This window comes from Vulpes lagopus, chromosome 2, assembly GCF_018345385.1.
Source record: "Vulpes lagopus strain Blue_001 chromosome 2, ASM1834538v1, whole genome shotgun sequence".
Taxonomy (NCBI): Eukaryota; Metazoa; Chordata; class Mammalia; order Carnivora; family Canidae; genus Vulpes; species Vulpes lagopus.
The window spans coordinates 7,458,560-7,484,773 of NC_054825.1; the positions used below are offsets into that span (position 1 = coordinate 7,458,560).

A 26,214-nucleotide genomic window follows, 5' to 3' on the forward strand; every position below is an offset into this window, starting at 1 on the left:
TACTTTCTACTCAGCTAAGACTAATCTTAGTTGCTTATGTGTGTTGAATGTCTTCCATTTGCCTCTGTACCCCGTCTACTCTCCACCCTTTCCCACCAGGTCTGTGTCCCAGGAGAGTAAGCTGCAGAGACTTCCCTAAAGGGGATCCCTAGGTCTCTGGCTTCCTAATGTATTCAGCCCATGGAGAATTCTGGTAGGAGATGGGAGATCAGGATCTTATCACTCCAGTGCCCTCCCAGGGGGGTCACAGATGACCACAGCTTAGGCAGGTAGCTTCTCCTTTCTTCCTCTCTTTGGGGTTTGGGAACACCTCCCTGTCAGCTTAGGGTTGACAATGGTGCTCTGACTCTGGGTTACTTCTCCATCCTTTTTTTTTTAATTTTTAATAGAAATTTCTTTTTTAAAGATTCCACTTATCTATTCATGAGAGACACAGAAAGAGAGGCAGAGACATAGGCAGAGGAAGAAGCAGGCTCCATGCAGGGAGGCCGACGTGGGACTGGATCCTGGGTCTCCAGGATCATGCCCTGGGCCGAAGGTGGCGCCAAACCGCTGAGCCACCTGGGCTGCCCTACTTCTCCATCCTTGTGGTTTACCAGTCCATGCTTCAACAATTCCTTCAACAAATGCACCTCAGATTTCCAGTTTGGAGTGTGCCATTTTTTTCCACCTGGGATCCTGACTGGCCACAAAAGTCTTTCTTTTCTTTTCTTTTCTTTTCTTTTCTTTTCTTTCTTTCTTTTCTTTTCTTTCTTTTCTTTTCTTTTCTTTTCTTTTCTTTTCTTTTCTTTCTTTCTTTCTTTCTTTCTTTCTTTCTTTCTTTCCTTCTTTTTCTTTCTTTTTCTTCCTTTCTCTCTTATTTTTTTAAAAATATTTTATTTATTTATTCATGGAAGACGCAGAAAGAGAGCCAGAGGCCTCGGCAGAGGGAGAAGCAGGCTCCTCCCTGCAGGGAGCCTGATGTGGGGCTGGATCCCAGGTCCCGGGAATCCCGACCTGAGCCGAAGGCAGATGCTCAACCACGGAGCCCCGCAGGCGCCTCTTCCCTTCCGATTCTAATACGAGATTGTCCTGGACTGTGCATTTTGAGTTTTAATTATGGCTGGTGCAGGGCGCTCCAGACAAACGTACACGGGGCGGGGGGGGTGTGGTGGCGGGGGGTGTCGCGGTCATGCAAGGGTCCACCCGCAGCCGGGAGGAGGCGGGCAGTGCGTGTTTCAGCTGCCGTGATGACTGGGGGTGCGGCGGGGCGGGTTCGAGGGTCCTGCAGCTGAGTGTGGGGTACCCTGGGTGGCCGCCCCCTCGAAGGCTCTGCGTGACAAGGGCCAGGCAGGGAGCAGGGCCCGGGAGCGCAGGCAGGAGGTGGGGCCCAGCGGACGTTCCATCCTGCGCAGCCTCGTCATCCCGCAGCCGCGGGCGGACAGCGAGCGGGCGGGCGGCCCGGAGGCGCCGGGCAGGCCGGCGAGGAGCGCAGCCCCTCCCGGGAGATGCGGGCGCCGCTGGAGCCCGCGGCGGGGGGCGGGGCCGGGCGGGGGGCGGGGCTGGGCAGGCCCACGCCGATTGGTGCTCAGCCCTCCGCCGCCAGCCAATGGGCGGCGAGGGCGGCTCGGGGGCGGGGCGGAAGCCGCGTCTTAGGCTGTGTGACGCGCCGCCGTCGCGCTGCCGCGCTGTCGACGCCGCGTGTCCCGGGCGGGTGCGGAGGCGCTGCCAGGTACCCGCGCGGGTGCGGAGGGGCCGCGGCTCGGGGGGGGCCGGGCGGCGGCGGCGGCGGGCGGGCACCGCGGGGCCCTGGGCGCGGCGCATCCCGGCGGGGAGCGCGGGGGGAGGCCGAGGCAGCCCCGCCTGCCGGGGCGCCCGGGTCCCTGCGCCTGCGGGTGTGCAGCGGGAGGTGCTGGGCGTCGGCCCCGCGCGCGGCGGGCACCCGGGGCCTGGGCTCGCCCGGACGCCGTGTCCCGGGCGCTGCGGAGCCGCCCAGGGAGCCGCGGCCTCTGTGCTGGGGCGGGGGGCGCCGGGGAGACGCTCGGGAGGGTTGGAGGCCCCGCGGGCAGCGCCCGGGCCCACCTGCTGCCCCCCCCCCCCCGCGTCGTTTTCCCCTACGGCCCTGATGCAAAGGCGGAGCTGGAGCCTCATCTCCAGCAGCGAGCAGGCTGAACGGGGCGGTGTCGGGGGTTGGGGCCCACAGGGGTCCAGCTGGAAGATTCGGCCTTCGGGTTCTTTGCCGGCGCCGCTGAGCATCCCTGGATTCCGGGTGGATTCGCCGGGGCCGCTTGTTGTCAGGAACCTGTCTCCGGGCTCCAGCTTTTGGTAACTCTTCTCGCTTTCAGTGTGCCCCCCCCCCTTTGATAAGGTGATGCTTGCTTGCTTATTTATTTATTTATTTATTTATGATTTATTTTTATTTATTTATGATAGACAGGGACAGAGATGCAGGCAGAGGGAGAAGCAGGCTCCACGCAGGGAGCCCGACGCGGGACTCGATCCCGGGACCCCAGAATCGCGTCCTGGGCCAAAGGCAGGCGGGAAACCGCTGAGCCACCCAGGGAACCCCCCCTCTTTTTTTTTTTTTTAAATTTTTGATAAGGTGTGATAAGGGAGAAAAGGAGGAGTGAGTTTGAAATGCATTGGCCTTAATAAATGACGAAGCTTTTAGTTTTCTCAATTCTGAATCCCCTCTCTGGGGTTGGGGGGAGTTTCCGTAGGCAAACCGGTTTCTCTCCAGTTTGAGCCTGGAAGTGTTCTTCATGTAACCCAGTTTCTTTATCTTACCTCTTTGAAATGAACAATGGACTATCTTTCATTAGGATGACTTGGCTTCATCTTCGGAAAATCTAGTTCCAGATGCTGAAAAAGTTCCAAGTATTAAAGTAGAGTCTTTTCTTTTTTTTTTTTTTTTTTTAAGATTTTATTTATTTATCCATGAGAGACACAGGGAGAAAGAGGTAGAGACAGAGGCAGAGGGAGAAGCAGGGTCCATGCAGGGAGCTTGACACAGGACTCGATCCCGGGACCCCAGGGCCACGTCCTGAGCTGAAGGTGTGAAGCGCCAAACCACTGAGCCATCCAGGCTGCCCTCAAAATCTTTTTAAAAAAAGATAAATGCACTTTTTAATTAAGAAAAAATTTTTTAAAAAAAATTTGACACCACGAGCAGGGGCAGTGGCAGGCAGAAGGAGAGGGAGAAGCAGATCCCCCCCCACCCCAACTGAGCAGGGAGCCTTACATGGGGTGGATCCCAGAACTCCCAGATGGAGACCTGAGCCAAAGGCAGGTGCTTAACAGACTCAGAGACCCAGGAGTCCTAAATGTATTTTTTTTTTTTTTAAGATTTTACTTATTTATTTGAGAGAGCAGAGTGGGGGGTGGGGGCGGTTGGGGGGTGCACAGAGAGGGAGAAGTAGACTCCTCACTGAGCAGGAAGCTCCAACTCTGGGCCCCATCCCAGGACCTGGAGCTCTTGACCTCAGCCAGAGGCAGCTGCCTAACCAACCAAGCCACCCAGGCACCCCTGAATCTCATATATTTTGAAATAGGAACTGGGGCACCTCTGTGCTCAGTCAGTCAAGCGTCTGATTCTTAATCTCCGTTCAGCTCTTGATCTCAGGGTCATGAGTTCAAGCCCTGGCTGGGCTCTGTGCTGGGCGTGGAGCCTACTTAAAAAAAAAAGTAAAATAGAGAGGAATAGACTAAATTCTGGAGGTGTGTGGAGGGTGTAGTCTGGCAGAGCCAGTCCTTTTTCAATAGTGATGGTGAAGGTGTTTGCCAGTGACGCAGTTGAGTTGAATCTTAGCCAGATTATGTACAAAAAAAAAAAAAAAAAAAAAACCCACCAAACTTTTGTTGGCAGAACTTAAAAAAAAAAAAAGGGACCGTATTTGTGAATGGTTACCTCAAGAAAAGTAAATATTTGACCAATATAGTAAAGCCAAATTTATTCCACAAGTGGAATATTTTAAGTGGTTTTTTTCTTTTACAGTAATTAAAAAAAACAAAACTATTTTATAGTGCGTGCTAAATTAATGCTTTAAAATGCAGCCTTTTATGGAAATTCTATTTTAGGTATGTTTTCATGTAGGCAGGATGGATTAGACAGAGGGGAATAATAATAGCTTGAAGAAGGACTTTGTGAAGTATGTAGATTACTGAAAACAATGTTAAAATTTTCCGGGTCAGTAGTAATTTGTTTTCTCCAGCACCTGAGTATGGGCCTTGGTTAAATGCATGACAACAGCCAGGACTGGTTACGTTTATACCTATTTTGTCTCCTAAAGGCCTTTAAATTTAATGAAGTAAAGTTTTAAAAGTTTTTGTTTTAATCCCAGTGTGTTAGCAGACAGTGTAGTATTAGTTTCAGGTGTGCAGTTACGTGATTCAGCACTTATTTTTGACATCAGTGCTCATCACAAGTGCACTCCTTAATCCCTGTCCCCGCCCCCCCCTTACTCTGCTCCACTAACCATCAGCTTGTTCTCTATGGTTTAGAGTCTGTTTCTTGGTCCCCCCACACCCCATGATCCTTTGTTTTGGCTCTTAAATTACACATGAGTTAAATCATATGGTATTTGTCGAAGTGAACTTTTGGTGGAAAGATTATAGTTGCTTCTGGTGATTTCTTAGAGAATGCTAGCTTTCTCTGAGAGCTAGGCTCAACTCGGTTAGGGTTGGGCGATTTAATCACCTTTCTAGATGACCTTGCTCTCTCTTGTTGCCTTGACTCCTTTAGGAATCCTAAGTGTATTTAGGAATGCTCTGATGTATTTGGCAAAGGATACCAGTGAAATGTCCAAACCTGGGCTGGGTTCTGGGAATGCAAAGTGAATTTTAAGATACGGTTACTGTTCTTTTAAGAAGCCTACTGGAACTCTATTTTTTAAAAAGATTTATCTATCTATCTATCTATCTATCTATCTATCTATCTATCTATCTATCTATTTATTTATTTATGAGAGACACAGAGAGGCAGAGACGTAGGCAGAGGGAGAAGCAGGTTCCATGCAGGGAGCCCGATGTGGGACTCCATTCCAGGACTCCAGGTTCACGCCCTGAGCCAAAGGCAGACGCTTAACTGCTGAGCCACTCAGGCATCCTGTCCTACTGGGATTCTAGAAGGGGGACCCGTATGAAGACCAGTGTCCTAAAATGTTAGGACCTGTGACAAAAATCTGCAAGATTTGTGGGAATCTTCAGGAGGGTCTTATGTCATAAATTCTATGGGTGAGGGTGAAAGAAAGCTAATGTATATCGAAAGAAAGCTAATGTATATCGTATTTATGCATAGAAAAACGTGATTATAGAATTGCAGGTAATTTTCTTGTCTGTGTTTCTGATTTTTTTTTTATCAAAATATTAGAAGAGTGGGATTCCTGGGTGGCTCAGCGATTTAGTGCCTGCCTTCTGCCCAGGGCATGATCCTGGAGTCCTGGGATCGAGTCTTGCATTAGGCTCCCTGCATGGAGCCTGCTTCTCTCTCTCTCTCTCTCTCTCCCCCTCCCCCTCCCCCTCTCTCTGTGTGTCTCTCATGACTAAATAAGTAAAATCTTTTTTTAAAAAATATTTTATTTATTCATAAGAGACACAGAGAGAGGCAGAGACATAGGCAGAGGGAGAAGCAGGCTCCCTGCAAGGAGCCCGATGTGGGACTCGATCACAGATCCCAGGATCAGGACCTGAGCCAAAGGCAGACACTCAACCGCTGAGCCACCCAGGCATCCCAATAAGTAAAATCTTAAAAAATTAAGTCCACAGGATTCTAGTTATATCATCACACTCCCAATTGCAGGACTTTTCTCAGTTGAATATTCAGAATTCATCTTTAAAAAGCCTTAAAGAGGACAGTATTACTAATGTTTTTTTTTTTTTTACTAATGTTTGAATGTTATTGTTTTGTTGGTAAGTTATTATTTTTTATTTTTTTTAAGTAAAGATTTTATTATTCATGTGAGAGAGAGAGAGAGAGAGAGAGGCACAGGCACAGGCAGAGGGAGAAGCAGGCTCCATGCAGGGAACCGGATGTGGGACTCCAGGATCACGCCCTGGGCTGAAGGCAGGCGCTAAATCGCTGAGCCACCCAGGGATCCTCTTAAGTTGTTATTTTTTAATAAGACTGCCTGAACTCTACAATAAATGGATCTTTTGTCCCATGTCTGTTGCAAATTAACTGAGCAAATACCTTCTTATATGAGATGAGACTGTTGAATTTAGGTAATTTCAGAGATTTCCTTTTCACTCAGAATACTGTGAATCAACCTGTTAATGAACTTAAAACATGCTAATCAGGGGGGCGCCTGGCTGGCTCAGTTGAAAGACCTTATGACTCCTGATCTCAAGGGGTTTGGAGATTAAGCCTCACATTGGGTGTAGAGCTAATTTAAAAAAAAATGCTAGTTAGAGTTTTTAGTATTTTTTTAATACTTCACTGCATAGTGCCTCTCTGCCTGCTTCTGGTCACAGAGCTGTAGACCTCGATAGCAAAATCCTTACAGAGTGTAGTTTTTTAGAATTTGACCCTGTCCCCGAGATACAAATGAACTTCTAGACCTAATTTTTGTAATCCAGCCTGCACTTCCTAGGGGAAATGACCTCTGCCTTTCTTTTAACCACAGGCGGTTTTCTCAGAGCTTTTCAAAGCTTCTTTTCCCCTTGGTTTTGTTTTGTATGTTGCCTAAGCTTTCTCTGTCCAGTGTGACAACCTAGGCAGACGTTCAGCTTCATTTGTAATAACTTTCTGATTATAAACGTAGTTCATGATCATTAGAAAATGTGGGAAGTACAGAATAGTAGGTAACCAGTGAACATTTTTGTGCCTTTTCAGGTGGTTTTCTTTATCTTATTTATAATCTTGAACATTTTGTATATATGGTTTCTTTTTCACTTAAACACATCGTAAAACACCTCTCCATGTCATAATACTATAATTATTTTAAATGACAACATGTTATGTATGTGATTATATTGATCCATTTTTATTGTTGAATATCTTTTATGCATGAATGTTTCTCCGCATTCCTGAGTATTTATAATAGGATCTTCCGAGTGAAATTACTGGTCTAAGAGTACAAACCTCCTAAGGCTGTGATAATGGCTATAGTTCTTTGTTCAGAGTATACCACCATGGAACACTGTGTTTTATTGCTAAATTTGATCAAGGCAAAAATTGCGTTAATTTTTTAGTTGGTTTAATAGAGCATTAATTCTTATTACATAGAGCATAAAAAGGCCAAGAAATAGGTAAAATCCATGTTTTAGACTTCACAGTAGTACTTTGGGGGAAGTTCTGTCTCATTTTCTATAGCTAGACCTTGCATTTTTGCTAGCTGCTATCCAGTCTGTTAGTTCCTAAATAATGTGCGTTTCTGAGATAAAACCTGGTAAGAGCTAGGACCTTCTTAGGAAAATGCACTTATGCGTACAATTCTGCATTTTATTTCAGGAGTTATTGGACCCTCTGAAGACTCTCCCTGGACCTCAGATTAAAAGTCTGTGTTCTGATCTGAACCGTGGGAAGAAAGGATAGTCGGTGAGTCTTGGCAAACTGAGTGCTGGATTTTGTTTAGTAACTGTCCTGAACACACTGGATTTACCAGGTCGAGCCAAGCTGAAAAGGAAGTAAGCCAAGCTCTATGTATTAAGTTTTTGCTAATTTGGCAGCTTAGTTTGAGTGCCAGGAGGTTGTGTGATTTGACTTGTCATTCATGGGAACTCTGTCTAAACATGAGTTAAGTAGTCTTTTTAAAAAATAAGTATAGACCAAAAAAAAATTAATAATTAAAAAGACCTAAATATGCTTAATGTTTGGCAACTACTTAAAAATACTCTATTTTGGTGGGGCGGGAGAGGAACAGAGGGGGAGGGAGAGAGACAAGCAAACTCCATGCTAAGTGACTGAGCCCCACCCCTGAGATCATGATCTGAGCCCAAACCAAGAAACCAAGAGTCAGAAGCTTGACTGACTGATGCAGGCACCCCTGACAACTTTCTATTAATCCTGAAATTGTTTTTAAAAAACATCTTTATTTTTTTTATTTTTATTTTTTTTAAAATTTATTTATTTATGATAGTCACAGAGAGAGAGAGAGAGGCAGAGACACAGGCAGAGGGAGAAGCAGGCTCCATGCACCGGGAGCCCGATGTGGGACTCGATCCAGGGTCTTCAGGATCACACCCTGGGCCAAAGGCAGGCGCTAAACTGCTGCGCCACCCAGGGATCCCTTAAAAAACATCTTTAAAGATCATTTTAAAAGATATGGTTGCTATGCGTTTTTTTTTTTTTTAATTTTTATTTTTTCATTTCCTTTTTCTTAGCTTCTTCCATAGCTCGGTCTTTACCTCAAGGTTTCTGGTCACTATTAATGGGACAAAGAGAGGCAAAGCCCTAAGGGAATCATTGTGGTAGGGCTAGTTTTAGGGCTGGTGGTGACAGATGAAACAACCAAGACTCTGAAATAGAGATTGTGAGGAAAGGCTATAGTTTGCTCAGTGATATTTAGGTTTTGTTACTAAAATTCTTAGCTCTTTGTAGTTTGTTTTATAGTTACTGATTACCTTTATTTCCTTTAAATAATTGCTTTTGTGGTGCAGTTTTTGGTTTCTAGAAGCAACCGTCCTGGCAGAATAAAGTGTTTTTTGGGACTTACCTGTTTTCACCTCTTATGTGTGTATATGTAAATAAATGTATATAATGTGTATTTTATATAATGCATAAAATTTTATAATACATATGTGTGTTTTGATCTGTTCACCTTATTGTAAAAGCTTTTCAAAAGCTGTTATAAATTACCAAATATTTTTTTCCTAGTCTGTTTGCCTTTCACTTTTGTTTCTGATAATTTTGTGCTGTAGGAATTATAGATATGTGGGCTCAATAATAGATTTTACGTTTTGTAGTTTCTGTCTATGGTGTTATTCCTTTTTTTAAAGATTTTATTTATTTATTCATGAGACAGAGAGAGAGAGGCAGAGACATAGGCAGAAGGAGAAACAGGCTCCATGCAGGGTGCCTGATGTGGGACTTGATCCTGGGACTCGAGGATTATGCCCCGGGCTGAAGGCAGGTGCTAAACCGCTGAGCCACCCATCATCCTTATGGTGTTATACTTGAAAACACCCTTCCCTTCCCCCAAGAAATCACTGTTTCCACTCCACACCCATTCTTTTTCCTCTAGAGCAGTCCCTGTTTTATTTGTAGAAGGCAAATTCTTTCTCCATGTTTCCATTCCTTACATACAAGGAAGGAGTTGGTATATGAGGTAGTTCTTGTCCCACGGTCACCTCCTTCTCTGATTTGAATGGATGCTGCCCCCCACCCCCGCAGTTCCTTTTTAAGGGGTGCTCAGTCTGCAAGGTCAGGTACCACCTCTTTAGCCTCCCCCATGTCCTCCAGCTGTGCCTGACTCCCCCAGCGTGAGTTCCTTGTCCTTGGAGGTACTCTCAGTGCTGATGACTTCAAAAAAGTCTGTGTTTAATAAAGAAGTCTCCAGTGGCATAGAAGATTGTAAGTGAAAGGGAAAGCCCCTGACCTCCCATCCATAGTTTTTCTTGATTTCCTTACCTATTACAGCCTGCTGTAGTGCTTGTCAGGTTTCACTCTAAACATTCATGTGCTTTTTCCCCTTAAGCTTCCCAGGTCTCTGTTCTCTCTCATTTGCCTGATTCTTTGGCGGGCTGTGGTAAATTGGTTAACGCATGATGAGCTGATGTACATGGACTCTGGGAACATTCTTACTCTTACTGCCTTGTCTTCTTTTTGAATAGGTGAGTGGTATTCCTACTTGAAGGACATGATGTTTTCCAGACTAGCTCATTTGCAGACCGTTGCTGTGCTCCGTCGTGGAGTTCATTCTTCAGTGGCTTCTGCTACGTCTGTTGCAACTAAAAAGACAATCCAAGGCCCTCCATCTTCTGATTACATTTTTGAGCGAGAATCTAAATATGGTGCACACAACTACCATCCTTTACCTGTAGCCCTGGAAAGGGGAAAAGGTACATTTTGTTTTGTTTTGTTTTCTTTTCTTTTTTCAAGTGTCCCCCTCAGTGCCCGTCACCCATTCCCCCCCACCCCCCGTCCTCCTCCCCTTCCACCACCCCTAGTTTGTTTCCCAGAGTTAGGAGTCTTTATGTTCTGTCTCCCTTCCTGATACTTCCCACACATTTCTTCTCTCTTCAAAAGGTACATTTTGAATTAATCCAACATCCCTTCTCTCTTTTGCTTGAAACCTTTTAAAAAAAAAATTGCTTTGGGATCCCTGGGTGGCGCAGCGGTTTGGCGCCTGCCTTTGGCCCAGGGCGCGATCCTGGAGACCCGGGATCGAATCCCACATCGGGCTCCCAAGCATGGAGCCTGCTTCTCCCTCTGCCTGTGTCTCTGCCTCTCTCTCTCTGTGACTATCATAAATAAATAAAAATTAAAAAAAAAAAATTGCTTTAAAATTTTCTCAGTATACATTTTTCCAGGTGCATTTAATTTCTCTATTGCAGATACAGTTAATTCAACATTTATTGAGTTTCTAGTGCTTGCTGTCTTAGCTACTGGGGGGAGATACATAGATGAACTCATTCAGTCTTTGCCATGATGGACCTGGCCAAGAACAGATGTAAGATACGGAAGTGCTATCGTTTTTTTCCCTTTGACTTTTCTCTTGGCATAATTTTAGGCTTAAAAGTTACAAAAGTAGTACAAATAATTTTGTTTTACTCTTCACCCAGATTTTTTTTTTTTTTTTTTTTAAGATTTATTTGAGAGAGAGTAGAGGGAAGGGGCAGAGAGTGAATCCTCAAGCAGACTGCCTGCTGATCGCAGAACCTGACTCAGGGCTCCATCCCAGATCCCTGAGACAATGACCTGAGCTGAAATCAAGAGCTGGTGATCCAACTGACTGAGCCGCTGAGGCACCCCTCTTCACCTGGATTTCTTGAGTGCTAATATTGTTTCACATTTGCTTTATCGTTTTCTCCCCCTCCCAACACACATACGGACTCATGTGTGCGTGTGAGCTACATTTTTTCCTTGAACTGTTTGAGAGGAAATTGCAGACATGTGATGCCTCTTTATGCCTAAATACTGAGTGTGTCTTTCCTAAAATACAGGACTTTCTCTTACATAACAATAGTGTAATTATCAAGATAGGAACATTAACATTACTACAGCATCATTATCTAATCTAGACCTGATCAGATTTTATTTGAAATCTGTCCTACTGTAAAAGGAAAATCTCATATCATGGGTTACATTCAGTTTTCAGGTCTGTTTAGTTTTCTTTAATCCAGAACAGTTCCTCAGTCTTCATCTTCTTGATCTTGATGTTTTTGAAGAGTACAGGTCAATAATTTTGTAGAATGAACCTCAGTTTGTAGTTGGCAGGTAAGGTAGTGACCGCCAGCTGTCTTCAGTGCGAAGATACTATGTTGCCCTTTTGAATATCTTGTGGAGACATGATTTGAGATTGCAAACTTTTACTCACACTTTTAGCATCCATTAATTGTTCTCTGCCTGAATGATTACTGATAGTTGCCAAGTGGTGATTTAATGCACGTTTTGAAATAATAGCCTTAACCTAGTAAAATCGAAATTTATTACTTAGCTCGGGGCCAGAAGATGGTGTATGAGAGTATTAAACATTTAGGGCAGCCCTGGTGGCTCAGCAGTTTAGCGCCACCTTCAGCCTGGGGTGTGATCCAGGAGACCCGGGATCGAGTCCCACATCGGGCTCCCTGCATGTAGCCTGCTTCTCCCTCTGGCTGTGTCTCTGCCTCTCTCTCTGTCTTTCATGAATAAATAAATAAAGTCTTATTTTATTAGTAAAATAAGTAATAGTAAGGTTTTTTGAGGAGATAAGATACAGAAGCACTTAACACAGTATGTTAAATACATGGTAAAACTTAGCTGGTAAGCTACCTAATACGTTTTTATATTTATAGTCCATTAAAAGATTTTAAGTGTATATAACTTAAAATTTACCATTTTAGCCATTCAGTTCAGTACCACTAAGTACATATTCAGTGTTGTAGAGCTACCACCTCTAGTCCCAGGACTTTATTACCCCAGAGGACCCACTAAAACCATTAAGTAGTCACTCTCCACTCTTCCCTCTCCTAGAACCTGGCGGCCACTAACCTGCATGCCGTCTCTGTGGATTTGCCTATTTTGGATATTTCATATAAATGGAATGGCCACAATATGTGGCTTTTTGTGCCTTGCTTCTTTTCTTTGACTTAGTGTAATATTTTCAAGGCTTACCCATGTTGTAGCACGTGTTAACACTTCATTGCTTTTTATGGTTGAATAATACTTCATTATATGGGGGATCCCTGGGTGGCTCAGCGGTTTGGCTCCTGCCTTCAGTCCAGGCATGATCCTGGAGTCCCGGGATCGAGTCCCACATTGGGCTCCCTCCATGGGGCCTGCTTCTCCCTCTGCCTCTCTTTGTGTGTGTCTATCATGAATAAATAAATAAAATCTTTAATCTTTTTTTTTTTTATATTTATGATAGTCACACAGAGAGAGAGAGAGAGGGGCAGAGACACAGGCAGAGGGAGAAGCAGGCTCCATGCACCGGGAGCCCGACATGGGATTCGATCCCGGGTCTCCAGGATCACGCCCTGGGCCAAAGGCAGGCGCTAAACCACTGCGCCACCCAGGGATCCCTAAATAAAATCTTTAAAAAAAATACTTCATTATATGGATAGATCATATTTTATTCATTCATCAGTTGATGGACATTTGTGTTTCCACCCTTTGGCTATTATGAATAGTGCTGCTATGAGCATTTGTGTACAAATTTTTGTTTGAACACCTGTCTTTGACTTTTTTGGGGGTATATACCTAGGTGTGGGATTGCTCAGTTGGATGGTAACTTTATGTGTGACTTGCTGAGGAGGTGCCCAGCTGTCTTCTACAGCTACTGCACCATTTTACAATATACATGAGTTGCAGTTTCTAGCAATACATGAGTTACAATTTCTCCATGTTCTTGCCACCACTTGTTTTCCATCTTTTTTTTTTTTTTTAAAGATTTTATTTATTTATTCATGAGAGACACAAAGAGACAAAGAGAGGCAGAGACACAGGCAGAGGGAGAAGCAGGCTCCATGCAGGGAGCCTGACGTGGGACTTGATACGGGGTCTCCAGGATCAGGCCCTGGGCTGAAGGCGGCTAAACTGCTGAGCCACTAGGGCTGCCCCACCATCTTTTTCTTTTCTTTCCTCTTCTTTTTTCCCTTACCCTTCTTCTCTTCTTTCTTAATTATTACCATCCTTATGAATATGGAATGCTATTGGTGAGGTTTTGATTTTCATTTCTCCAGTGATGGAGATACTGAGTATTATACGTGTTTTTTTGCCATTTGTATATCTTTGGAGAAATGTCTATTCATTTTCTTTGCCCATTTTTTTTCTTTGCCTATTTTGAATTGGGTTTTTTGCTGTTGAGTTGTAAGTGTTCTGGATACTAGATCCTTAGCAGAATGGATGTATGAATTGGAAATATATTCTCCCATTCTGTTGGTGGTTACAGTCCACAAATCATGATTTTTACATTCTGTAAAACTTCTGTTTTAAATTTCAAAACCCAGTATTCTAGGAGTGAAGGTTTCACTCCAGACTTTATAAACCTTTTCATGTTATGGTGTTCCCGTTAAATATGTAGTTTCAAGCTGAACAAACAATTCCTTGTAAACCAGAGTATTTATAACGAACCCTACTATGCTTGAGCTAAAACATGCCTTAACCACAATTCTGTGTTAAGTAGAGGTTCCTGTGTAGGTATTCAGAAGGCTTGCCAACAGTTTTCATCTTTGAACTTTATGTAACTCAGTGATTTTTCTAAGATGACTGTCTTTATATATTTAGGTATTTACGTATGGGATGTAGAAGGCAGAAAATATTTTGACTTCCTGAGTGCTTACAGTGCTGTCAATCAAGGCCATTGCCATCCAAAGATTGTGAATGCTCTGAAAAATCAAGCAGACAAACTGACCTTAACATCCAGGGCTTTCTATAATAATGTACTTGGTGAATATGAAGAGTATGTTACTAAACTTTTCAACTACCACAAAGTTCTTCCTATGAATACAGGTAAAATATTTCCTTTTGACGTTAAATAGCCAAGAAAATAATCATACTACTTTTTGATAATTAAAAAAAATTTTTTTTAAACTGAAAACCTTATTTCTTTATAGGAGTGGAGGCTGGAGAGACCGCTTGCAAACTTGCTCGTAGGTGGGGATATACCGTTAAGGGTATTCCAAAATACAAAGCAAAGATTGTTTTTGCAGGTATGTGAAATTCAGCGTTAACTTCTGTGATAGGAACTTAAAATGCCATTACTGTTTTAATTTACTGATGAGATATTTCCGGTGTGTTTGCCTCATCCATGATACATTATTTGCTGAATGTTTCATAAAAATTGAGAGATTTCCTCTGGGGAAATTATTTCCAAGTATTTCTACATAAATGAGGTTTTTCTCTGCTAAGTAACTTCCTACTCCCTAAAACAAGCGATTAGATGATTTGTTTGTCATTTGCTTATCAGATTTTTTCTTTTTTTTAAAATTTTTATTTATTTATGATAGTCACACACACACACACACAGAGAGAGAGAGAGAGAGAGGCAGAGACATAGGCAGAGGGAGAAGCAGGCTCCATGCACTGGGAGCCCGACGTGGGATTTGATCCCTGGTCTCTAGGATTGTGCCCTGGGCCAAAGGCAGGCGCCAAACCGCTGCGCCACCCAGGGATCCCTATCAGATTTTTTTCATAGTAGGTTTCTCCTTAAATAGATGGTCTTTCTGGTATTTTGTCAGGTTGCTGAGGTTGGATTTTGTTAGAGTGGGGCCATGTCCTAGTTGTGATATGAAGTTTGAATCTTAGTATTTGATGAATTGTTGTACCATGTTGTCAGAAGCTGTTGGAACAGGAGGACTGGAGTTGCCCTGGATATATTTCTGGGAATGGTTGAGAGGAATGACTTGGATACTGATTTGGGAGGTGAACAGTTAATTCAGATGTTGGAATCTGACCTTCCTCCTCTCCAGCCCTACCGTGTGTTAGCATCTTATTTTATTTAAAATTTACTTTTATTTTTTGAATAAAATAAAAGGGTGTATGTAATTAAAGTAGACAACTTGCTGAGCTTGGAGGTCAGTGTTCACCCATGAAACCACCACCACAATCTATGCTACTACCCCAAAAGTTTCCTTTTGCCGCCTTTTTTTTTTTTAAAGATTTTATTTATTTATTCATGAACCATAGAGAGGCAGAGACACAGGCAGAGGGAGAAGCAGGCTCCATGCAGGGAGCCTGACATGGGACTTGATCCTGGGTCTACAGGATCACACCCCCAGCTGAAGGTGATGCTAAACCACTAAGCCACCAGGGCTGCCCTCCTTTTGCCTTAATTATTGCTAGTTGTACTTTTTTTACTCATTTTTTTTTTTTTTTTTTTTTTACTTGAAGTATAATTACCATACAGTGTCCTGTTAATTGCAGGTCTACAATGTAGAGATTCAGGATTCTGTACATTCTTCAGTGCTTATCATGTTAAGTGTACCCAATGCCCTTTATTTCACCCATGCCCCCCCACCTTGTCTCTGGTAACTACCAGTTTGTCCTCTGTATAATATAGTCTGACTCTTAGACTCTAATGATGTTCAATTGCTAGATTCCGACTTCTTGGTAAAGCTTTGATTTTAATTTTTAAAAACATGAAGTACAGACAAATTTATCATTGCTCATGGTCAAAATTCATTCTTTTGATGGTTGAAATTGTTAAATATTCTGATGGCCAGGTGTAGTTATCATTTGGGCGTGATAGATTACTGTTCCCAAAGAAGAAGTCTTGGCTCAGCTCTGTGACCTGTTATTTTAGAATCTTGTACCTTAGTTGTAGGATAGCATAACATAACTGTTTCTTGCAAACAAAAATGGCATTTCTGGTGATTTTCATTCTTACAGACTATTGGTCTCTTACATATTAGCAAAGGTTTTTTTTTTTTTTTTTTTTTGTTTGACACATCTGCCCTTTTGTCACACATCTGCCTTTATTGGTAGCAGCAGGTGGGACACTTCCAGCAGTAGTAAAAAAAAATTAATTTACAAAAGCAGGAGTTCAGGGAAGCCACCTGGTTGGAACCCTTGGGTACTCATACATAGATGCTGACCCAGAGCAGCAGAAAGAGGACTCCAAAGCCCATGAAGAGTGTGGCCACCAAGGAGATGAGGAGTTCTTTGTAGATATCCCGAGTGTACTTGGTGGAGGTGATCTCATAAACAAAGACCCAGGTGGTAAAAAACACGCCAGTTGCCAATAGCATCACAGTCAGATGGGGGAAAACCTCAGGGTTCACTGGGCTGGTGTATCTACTCATGGCCTCGAGCTCCATTTCGCCAGGTATAGGGTCATCCACCTTTGCAAAAGGTGTTTTTATCTGTGTACTGAAAGCAGCTGGTGAGTGTGGGGTAGAGATCAAGCTGTAAGTCCCTTACACTGGCAGAGTAAGGCACAGAGAAGGAGACTCCTGAGTCTGTGCGGAGGAGAGCAGATAGGTTCCTAGTCTGACAGGTGCGTTTTCTTTTTTTCTCTTTTTTTTTTTTTTTTTTAGAGAGTGTACAGTGGGAAGAGGGGGGCAGAGAAAGAAGGAGGGAGAGAATCTTAAGCAGGCCCTGTGCCCAGCTCAGAGTCTGTCATGGGGCTCAATCCCACAATGTGGAGATCATGACCTAAGCAGAAATTGAGTCAGACACGTAACTGACTCAGCTACCCTGGTGCCCCTGGTGTATTTTCTTTTAAACAAGCCTGGTCAGGATCAGTGTGCTGTGGGTGGGGGTCTCTCATAGGTGGGAGATCCTTTGCAAGAGTAGTAGTATTTAGAGGTGCTTTAAGCCAAAATACAGTAATTCAGTACTGGATTAATTGAGTTGGTGCTGGCAGAGCTGGTAAAAGTTTTTAAAAAAAGGTAGGGGAACCCCCTCCCCCAAGCCTCTCTGTTAACTCTCCATTATTTCATTCCATGCTTGAATGTAATCCAGTTGAAATTACTATTTTTAAAGATTTTATTTATTCATTAGAGACACACAGACACAGGCAGAGGGAGAAGCAGGCTCCTTGCAGGAAGCCTAATGTAGGACTCCATCCCAGGACTCCAGGATCATACCCTGAGCTGAAGGCAGATGTTCAACTGCTGAGCCACCCAGGCATCCCCACCTGAAATTATTTTATGCATTTGCTTTACTCTGATTCAGGTTATGGTGTTTCTTCCCTCTAGCATTTAAGCAAACTCGCTGAGGGCAGGGAGCCCTCCATGATGACTACTCTGTCCCCAACACCTCGAACAGTGCCTGACTACGTAGTAGGGCCTCGCGCTTATTAACCACATAAATTAATGGGTAAAAATATGTTCCTGAACAAAAAAAACAGTGTCAGTCATTTAGCACATGAAAGATTATAATAAATTAAATAAATTATTATAAAAATAAAAATATAATAATAATAATAAAATATTATAATAATAATATAATAATAAATATAATATAATATAATAATAAATTATTATAAATAAATTTGAAAGTGTTTAAATTGCCTGAGGATGTTTTCTGCAAATGAAATTTAAAGTTCATTCTGTAGTATTGGTTTTTTAAAAGGAAACTACTAATTCTCTATAAAGGATATTCTTCTCTTATTACTGTTGTAATGCTCCATGTTTAGACAAACGTGTTGAATCCCTCAGTTGTCAGAGTTTGGGATAACTGGAAAAAAAGACCAGTGTTGACCCTCTGGGGCTGCATGTACAGTCTGGAGGTTCCATAGGGGAATCTCCAGTATCAGGTTTGTTTTTTTTCCCCCTAATATCAGGTTTTATTTTAACAAATGAAAGCTCACTGGAGGCTCCATAAAGCAAACCTTCATTAAAAAAAAAAAATCAAACTTCTTAAGGTATTTTTTTTGGGGACAGTGCTTATTAAATTTGGAGGGTCTGTCTGAAATAGTCTATTTTTCCTTTTCAGCTGGAAACTTCTGGGGGAGAACATTGTCTGCCATCTCCAGTTCCACAGACCCGAGCAGCTATGATGGTTTTGGACCGTTTATGCCAGGTTTTGAGATCATTCCATACAATGATCTGCCTGCTCTCGAGGTATTGCACGTAGCGTCACAGGGCTTGGGCTCAGAGCAAATAGAAATTCAATTTGTTAGGGGCACCCAGGTGGCTCAGCGGTTTAGTGCCACCTTTGGCCTGGGGCCTGATCCTGGGGACCTGGGATCGAGTCCTGCATCGGTCTCCCTGCATGGAGCCTGCTTCTCCCTCTGCTGTGTCTCTGCCTGCCTCTCTCTCTCTCATGAATAAATAAATAAATAAAATCTTTAAAAAAATTAAAAAAGAAAAATTCAGTTTGTTAAATGTGTGCTTTGAAAGTAGATTTGGGACTGTAATGAACATCTGTCTCATGTAAGTTGGGCCAAGATGTCAGACTATTCTCTTGTGACAGTCGGCTAGTTTCCAGCACTAGGAAGTCAGGTGCCGTGGTCTCATCCTGAGAACCAGCTACTTTCTCTTTGTATACTGCATGAGTAGCTTGCAGAGTATGTGAGGTTTTTTTCCTTTATTTTTAAAAAAGATTTTATTTATTTATTTATTTATTTATTTATTTATTTGAGAGAGAGAGAGAGAGAGAGAGAGAGAGAGAGAGAATGAGTAGGGGAGGGGCAGTGGCAGGGGAGAAGCAAAGTCCCAGAGTGGGGCTCCATCCCAGGACCTGAGCCGAAGGCTGATGCTTCACTGCCTGAGCCACCCAGGCGCCCTTGGATAGTGTATGTGTTTAATTTCTTTACTAGATAAAATTGCTCCATTTTCACTTAGCCTTTTAAAATTATGAGTGGAGAAAAAAAACAAAAAATTATGAGTAGAGGACTTGTAAAATAAAAAGATTCACTGAAAATGTCATTTATTCATTCATTCATTCATTCATTCATTCATTCATTCATTCATTCATGAGAGACAGAGAGGGGGACAGAGACACAGGCAGAGGGAGAAGCAGGCCCCATGCAGGGAGCCTGACACGGGACTCGATCCTGGGTCTCCAGGATCCCACCCTGGGCTGAAGGTGGCACCAAACTGCTGAGCCACCTGGGCTGCCCAGAAAATGTCTTTCTAAAAGCTATGTTTTTTAGTTTTTATAATACATTAACTGTATTAGAGAATATAGAGTAGCTTAAAGCTGAAGTGTTTAGAGCTTTTGGTAACTGTCAGAAATATATTTTTTTATTTTTATTTTTTTATTTATGATAGTCACAGAGAGAGAGAGAGAGAGAGGCAGAGACACAGGCAGAGGGAGAAGCAGGCTCCATGCACCGGGAGCCTGACGTGGGATTCGATCCCGGGTCTCCAGGATCGCGCCCTGGGCCAAAGGCAGGCGCCAAACCGCTGCGCCACCCAGGGATCCCTGTCAGAAATATTATATGCGATTTTTTTTTTTTTTTTTAAGATTTATTCATCTGTTCTAGAGAGAGATTGAGAGCATGTTGGTGGGGAAGGGTAGGGGGAGAGGGAAAGACAATCTCAAGTAGAATCTGTCTGGAATGCAGAGCCTGATGCGGGGCTCAATCCCATGACCCCAATCATGACCTGAGCCAAAACCAAGAGTCTGACGCTCAACCAACTGATTGTGCCACCCAGGTGCCCCAGAAATGTTATATACTCTGAAGTCAGAATATAAGTTAGTACAAAAACTAAATTTGCATACTTAACATAAAAATATGTGCGGTGTGTGATTTCAGATTTAACCTATTTTTAGCCTGTGTAACCAAATAGGATAAAAAAGGAAGTTACTAAAACGTATTCATATTTTTTTGTAGCGTGCTCTTCAGGATCCAAACGTAGCAGCGTTCATGGTAGAACCAATTCAGGGTGAGGCGGGCGTCGTCGTTCCGGATCCCGGCTACCTGATGGGTGTGCGAGAGCTCTGCACCCAGCACCAGGTCGCCCACCTTCCATCTGCCTGCCTCGCTTAGGGCTGGTCGGGTTGGAGCAAAGATGACATCACCTTTCCAGCAGGGGGAGACTTCATTCTGAGAGCCTCAGAACTTTCTAGTACACTTTATCAGCAGCCTGCACAGAAGCTGACTTCTTACTAGCCCTGGAAAATGGCCAAGACAGGGCCGGGCAGAGCTGCAGACTTCCTGGCCCCAACTGTGGTTCTTTCCCCTCCACTCCTGCAGCCTCTGCTGTGATCCTTCTCAGACCCTTGCTTATTATATCCATCTGTTCTCTTCCTCTTCCCACCAAGCTAGTTCATATTTAAGAAGTAGTAACTATTTGATGAATGTTTGGAATAAGCAAGTGAATTAATCTGTTTCCAGAGAGTAGTTTTATCTAACTGTGCCCTCCACCCCACAACAAAATGCCCAGTCTCTACCCTGAAGAATAGAGTGGAATGGGCCCCCAGGGAGACTGTGGCCTGACCTAGGAAGTAACTGTGTGTCTATAGGGTTTTCATAGGATGCTGCTGACATTATGTTGGTAATTAAAAGGTCCCCACAGTTCTGAGGGGATGTCAGAATGACAGATTTGTGTGGGGAATAGTTCAGTGTGTTCCCCGTGGAAACAAAATCGATAATTACTGTATTCTGTTGTTTCCCACCAGGTTCTGTTTATTGCTGATGAGGTTCAGACAGGATTGGCCAGAACTGGAAGGTGGCTGGCTGTCGATCATGAAGGGGTCAGACCGGATGTAGTTCTTCTGGGAAAGGCACTTTCCGGAGGCTTATACCCTGTAAGTTGTAGGTTTGGCCTCTCTCTCTCACCCCTACTCTCATGAAATCTGTCCTTAAGATATTTTTGCGTCAGCCGATTGTGACAGTGTGCATTCCTGTGGTTTGGGTATACGTCTCCTGTGCAGCATGTCACCTGGAATGCATAACAGAAACATTTCAGAGTTCCAGGGGGTCCATCCACTGAGTTAATTTTAACGGGAGAACTGTGTGTGTCTTGGAATTGCTACAGCATTTGTTTTGGACAGAAACATTTTACCCCAGAAGTACACTTAGAACCCTGTGCTTTTTTCCATTGTTCACAAGCCTAGCATTACTAATTGTCTAAAACCATGACTGATTAACGTAGAGGTTGGAAGAAATTTGTTTTAGTTTTGTCCTTGAGTTTATCATTCAGAGCCAGTCATTGGTACTGGAAGAAGGGTAAAGGGCTCTGAACGTAGCGCAGGATGTTGTTTTCTAAGCAGTTAAACCAAGCATTTCACCTTGAAAGTGGAAAGAATTCTAAATTCCGTCATAGAAACCACTTTCCTCTTCGTTCCAAAATGCTCTTGTTCTGTGCCATTGAAGCGTGCCCGACGTGCTCGCACTGGGCTTAGGGCCTCACCAGTTTGTCACTGGCAGTTATGATGAAAGATGTGCAGCCCTAGTTAGTGGAAGTTTTATGTCAAATTTAATACCAGCTTCATAAATATTTGTGTTCCTGGTGTGTTGAGAATGGGAACAGTTAGTCTGAGAAATGATTTGGTTGGTGCTGAATTCTCTCTTGCAGGTATCGGCAGTGTTGTGTGATGATGAAATAATGCTGACCATCAAGGCGGGGGAACATGGGTCCACTTACGGAGGCAACCCGCTAGGCTGCCGAGTGGCCATCGCAGCCCTGGAGGTAAAGACTGACTCTGACGTCTGGCGTCTGTCTGGGTGGTGTCGACGTGACTGAAATTTGAGCCCATTGGTGTCATGAGAAATATAATAAGATTGCCAAGCATCATAGAATATGAAGTCCAGAGGAAGGGCAATGCATTCTCAAAAAGTAATTTAACCTTGAACTAGTAGATGAGAATTCTCTGGGTGCTTCTGAGTTGCAGTCACCTGGGAGTTTGGGCCCGTAGATCCTGGGTGGCTCTCAGAGCTCTTACTCTGTGGCCAGACCTGGTCTGCGAGGCTATTTTTGTTTATTGTTTTTTAAAGGTTTTATTTATTTTATTTTAAGAGATAGTGCACAGGAGAGGGAGAAGCAGACTCTTCGCTGAGCAGGGAGCCCGAGGAGCGGGACTTGATCCCAGGACTCCAACATCACGACCTGAGCTGAAGGCAGACGACCTGAGCTGAAGGCAGATGCTTAGCTGACTGAACTGACCAGACGTGCCCCCTGATGTTTCTTTTTTAAGTGTCAATTTGAATGCTTTTAGACTTATTCCTTAGGTGTCTACTACAAGGCACAAAATTATGTGATTAAGTAAAGGGAACTATTGTAGTTTAAAAATTAGTTTGGGATGCCTGGGTGGCTCAGTGGTTGAGCATCTGCGTTTGGCTCAGGTCATGATCCTGGAGTCCCGGGATCGAGTCCTACAACAGGCTTCCTGCATGGAGACTGCTTCTCCTCTTGCCTGTGTCTCTGCCTCTCTGTCTTTCTGTGTTTCTCATGAATAAATAAATAAAATCTTTAAAAAGTAATAAAATAAAAATTAAAGTATATTCAGTCCATTGATTTATTCAACTAAGAAGATACCAGTTGCATTAAAGAAATTTTTTTTTAAGATTTTATTTTATTCATGAGAGAGAGAAAGACAGGCAGACACAGGCAGAGGGAAAAACAGGCTCCATGCAGGGAGCCTGAGGTGGGACTTGATCCTGGGTCTCCAGGATCAGGTCTTGGGCTGAAGGTGGCACTAAACCACTAAGCCACCTGGGCTGCCTGCATTAAAGAAATTTTAATTCGTATTTTGCCAACGAAATCAGATCGGATCAAGGATAGATTTGTGATTAAAGTAAGGTTCCTTTTTTTTTTTTTTAAGATTATATTTATTCATGAGAAACAGAGGCAGAGACATAGGCAGAGGGAGAAGCAGGCTCCTCACAGGAGCGCTCTTCTCTCTCTCTCTCTGTGTCTCTCACGAATAAATAAATAAAATCTTAAAAAAAAAATTAAACTGGTATAGGCTTTGGAAAACAAATGAAAGTCCAGTGACTGATCTTTATCTGATCATGTTCTTCCTTTGCTTATAGTCCACGTTTCCTTCCAAAGAACAACCTAAAACAGGGTAGTCTTAGCATTTGTGTAATTTCTCTTTAAACACAGGTTTTGGAAGAAGAAAACCTTGGCGAAAATGCAGAAAAAATGGGTATCATCCTGAGGAACGAGCTCATGAAGCTGCCATCTGACATTGTCACCGCTGTCAGGGGGAAAGGATTACTAAATGCTATTGTTATTCGAGAAACCAAAGGTATGGACACAGTTATTTTACTCAAGATGTTATTTTTATAGGAAGGACTAAAACACATGTGGTATTTTATCTGCTTGTTGGGTTCCCCTGTTTGAAATTGTTGACCAGGTCTTCTATGCAGAGTTATCATCTGACTTCAGTTAATGGTCTCTGAAAGTAGAGCCCAATCCTACAGGAAGGACTTAACTACTTTGACCTTTTTTTGTTCTGTGACATTATTTGTTATTTTGCCATAGGTTACTGATGCGGCACTTGGAGATGCCCAGTTCCTTGCTCTTACTGCATGGAGCACTTCCCTAGGAAGTTCCCTCTTGCTGTCTTACCCGCCTCATTCAAATACTTAGTATGGCAGTAAAGGTGGCAGGAGCAGCAGTCATGATGACGAGTGACGCTGCTGATGGTGATGAGAATAACCCCCACCACCACTAACGGAGTGTGGGGAGTTTCAGTATGCTGTCTGTAGTAGCCCTCAAGGGCTCTCTGCTGGATTTTCCTGTGATAACCCTTCCTTTTAAAGCAGGGATTCCAACCTTGGCAACCCTTTAGAATCAACTGAGGAACTTTTCATTTTTATCTTTTTATTATTTTTTAAGATATTTACTTAATGGGGCACCTGGGTGCCTCTGTTGGTTAAATGTCTGCCTTTAGCTCGGGTTGTGATCTTGGGGTCCCAGGATAGAGCCCTGTGTCCAGCTCCCTGCTCAGCAGCGTGTCTGCTTCTCTCTGTCCTTTTGCCCTTTACCGCGCCCCCCACTCATGTTTTCTCTGTCTCTCCAATAAATAAAGTCTTTTTTAATAAAAAGATTCATATATTTTAAAGAAATCACTCATGCTTGAGTCCATGGAGAGGGGCAGAGCGAGAGAGAATCTCTAACAGATTCCACACTGAGCACAGAGCCAACATGGGGCACAATCTCGTGACCCTGAGATCATGACCTGAGCCAAGACCAAGAGTTGGACACTTAACTGACTGAGCCACCCAGGTGCCCTCTGAGGAACTTTTTTTTTTTTTTTTTAAGATTTTATTTATTTATTCATAGAGATGCAGAGAGAGAGAGGCAGAGACACAGGCAGAGGGAGAAGCAGGCTCCATGCAGAGAGCCTGATGTGGGACTCGATCCCGGGACTCCAGGGTCATGCCCTGGGCTGCAGGTGGCGCTAAACCACTGGGCCACTGTGACTGCCCCTCTCGGAGGAACTTTTAAAAACTTAATCCCAACCTAGCTTCCCCTTGGAGGTTCTGATTCGATGGGTCTGGGAGGGGCCCAGTACCCTTGGTAATTCTCATGAGCAGCCAGTGTCGAGAATCCTACCGCAAAATGAGGAGAGTCAAATAAACAAACAAACAAACAAACAAATAAATAAATAAGAGTCTCTTTCCACAAGCTCTCTGTGGGGAGCACATCCGTTTTTGGGAATGTGCAGGGTTTACTGTGTTTGAGGATCACTCAGCGAATGCCCATTAAGTTCCATGCATTCTCCCCAAATTCTTTTTGCATTGGTCCCTCATAATTAGTACAACAGCCTTAGCACATAATCGTTTTGCTTGTTTTTTTTTTTTTTTTTCATTTTTGAAAGACTTAACAAATCTGTATGTCTAATCCTACCATTCAAACCTAGTTCTGCACTTGCTGAAAAATAAACTCATTTTTAAGAATAAGAACAAAGCAAGCTTGCAACCCCAAGCCGTTTTTCTTTAGTAGGTCCTGGGGGTTCTCTTCTGCTGGGCGGCACTTTGATCAGCATGTGTGTTTGGCCATTTTTCTTTAGATTATGATGCTTGGAAGGTGTGTCTGCGGCTCCGCGATAATGGACTTCTGGCCAAGCCGACCCATGGCGACATCATCAGGTTTGCACCTCCGCTTGTGATCAAGGAGGATGAGATTCAGGAGTCCGTGGAAATAATTAACAAGACCATCTTGTCTTTCTGAGGAAGGGACAGTTTTCAGTGGGGTCCGGCGCCAGCTGGAGACAGTAGTTCGAGCAAGTCCTGGAGCGCTCCTGGGCTTGACGTAGGCATGTGCCACTCCTCAGTGTCTTCAAGGACTTTTTTTTAAATATACATTTTTTTTCAGTTGATGCGTACTAGAATGACATTTATAAACATGCAGTTTGCTATGTAACGTGACTAAGAGAGTGGAATCACATCTCTTCGACTAAGTTTCTGTGTGCGTATGTGCTTTATAAGGTGAAATGTACCCACCTGTATATAGAGAGCCTTTTAATCAAGCCCTTCAGTATAATTTATATGTTTTTATCATTTCCTTACTGATACAAATGTTTTGTGTTTGAGAAAGTTACATGGGATAGTAGTACAAGGAAGACTTGCTTAACCTTATAAAGTTAAGTTCTCATCATTAGTTTTTAGGAAGGATTAATGGTTAAGCTTATATAAAATACTGGATTTCAGGAAACTTCATAATGGCCAACACCAGGGTGTATCCTATGAATGTCACTTTGAATTGGGAGTTAATGTTTAACGTTCCCAAATTATGTTTTAAATGATTGATTTGTAAGAAAGGTTTATTTTCAGTGTTTCTTGACATTTAAAGCAAAGCCTCTATTTAAAGTGTCTGTTTTGTGATCAGTGTGCTATGACGGCAGTAACCAATTACCTAACATTTTTAAGCTGTTTGAGACTGTTCTTGTTTTATTTTGTGTTTTCTAAGAGCATTTCAGCAGCTTTGGTGGTATCTAGAAAAATAGAAATTATAAAAAGAAAGTCTCTTATTATACTCCCTTCTCCCCTTTGACAATAATTGCTTTTTTCCTGTGCTTATTACTGATATTTACCATTTTTATTAAAGTATCCTTATGCATAATATTGTGCAATTTTCCCCCTCTTTTTTAAAAAATCTGAATATAGTATTTTGGATGCTTTTCTATGTCAGTAATTAGAAGTTTATCTCACTCTGTGATGACTATCATATGTAAATGTATTATAATTTCATAACGGGGGACATTTGAGTTGTTTCCAGTTTTTCACTCTTTAAACAAAGCTTGTGACTACTTTA

The 26,214-nt window shown here is 43.0% G+C and overlaps 2 protein-coding genes across 3 annotated transcripts; one reads left to right on the forward strand and one right to left on the reverse strand.

Moving 5' to 3' along the window:
- The first annotated feature begins 1,624 nt into the window (after nt 1-1,624).
- On the forward strand, nt 1,625-26,214 carry OAT (ornithine aminotransferase). Of its 2 annotated transcripts, XM_041745690.1 has the most exons (12): nt 1,695-1,711; nt 2,183-2,304; nt 7,427-7,513; nt 9,748-9,975; nt 13,841-14,065; nt 14,170-14,265; nt 17,993-18,120; nt 19,839-19,961; nt 20,627-20,755; nt 21,526-21,639; nt 23,056-23,200; nt 24,971-26,214. In XM_041745690.1, exons 4-12 carry the CDS (start codon nt 9,774-9,776, stop codon nt 25,129-25,131), a joined length of 1,323 nt encoding a protein of 440 aa, XP_041601624.1. In that variant the 5' UTR covers nt 1,695-1,711; nt 2,183-2,304; nt 7,427-7,513; nt 9,748-9,773; the 3' UTR covers nt 25,132-26,214. The 2 variants fall into 2 exon arrangements, with proteins under 2 accessions (XP_041601625.1, XP_041601624.1); XM_041745691.1 differs by lacking the exon at nt 2,183-2,304 and having other exon boundaries at nt 1,625-1,711.
- On the reverse strand, nt 15,495-17,038 carry LOC121485411 (transmembrane protein 258-like). The gene has a single exon (XM_041745692.1). The coding sequence runs from the start codon at nt 16,369-16,371 to the stop codon at nt 16,132-16,134; it is 240 nt and encodes a 79-aa protein (XP_041601626.1). The 5' UTR covers nt 16,372-17,038; the 3' UTR covers nt 15,495-16,131.

What these genes read in the sequence shown, in the direction of transcription:
- OAT (XM_041745691.1), top strand. Translation starts at nt 9,774, where the DNA reads ATGATGTTTTCCAGACTAGCTCATTTGCAGACCGTTGCTGTGCTCCGT. An exon ending in AGTTCTTCCTATGAATACAG is followed by an intron (nt 14,066 to 14,169) that starts GTAAAATATTTC and finishes ATTTCTTTATAG; the next exon opens with GAGTGGAGGCTGGAGAGACC. An exon ending in ATGATCTGCCTGCTCTCGAG is followed by an intron (nt 18,121 to 19,838) that starts GTATTGCACGTA and finishes ATTTTTTTGTAG; the next exon opens with CGTGCTCTTCAGGATCCAAA.
- LOC121485411 (XM_041745692.1), bottom strand. Translation starts at nt 16,371, where the DNA reads ATGGAGCTCGAGGCCATGAGTAGATACACCAGCCCAGTGAACCCTGAG.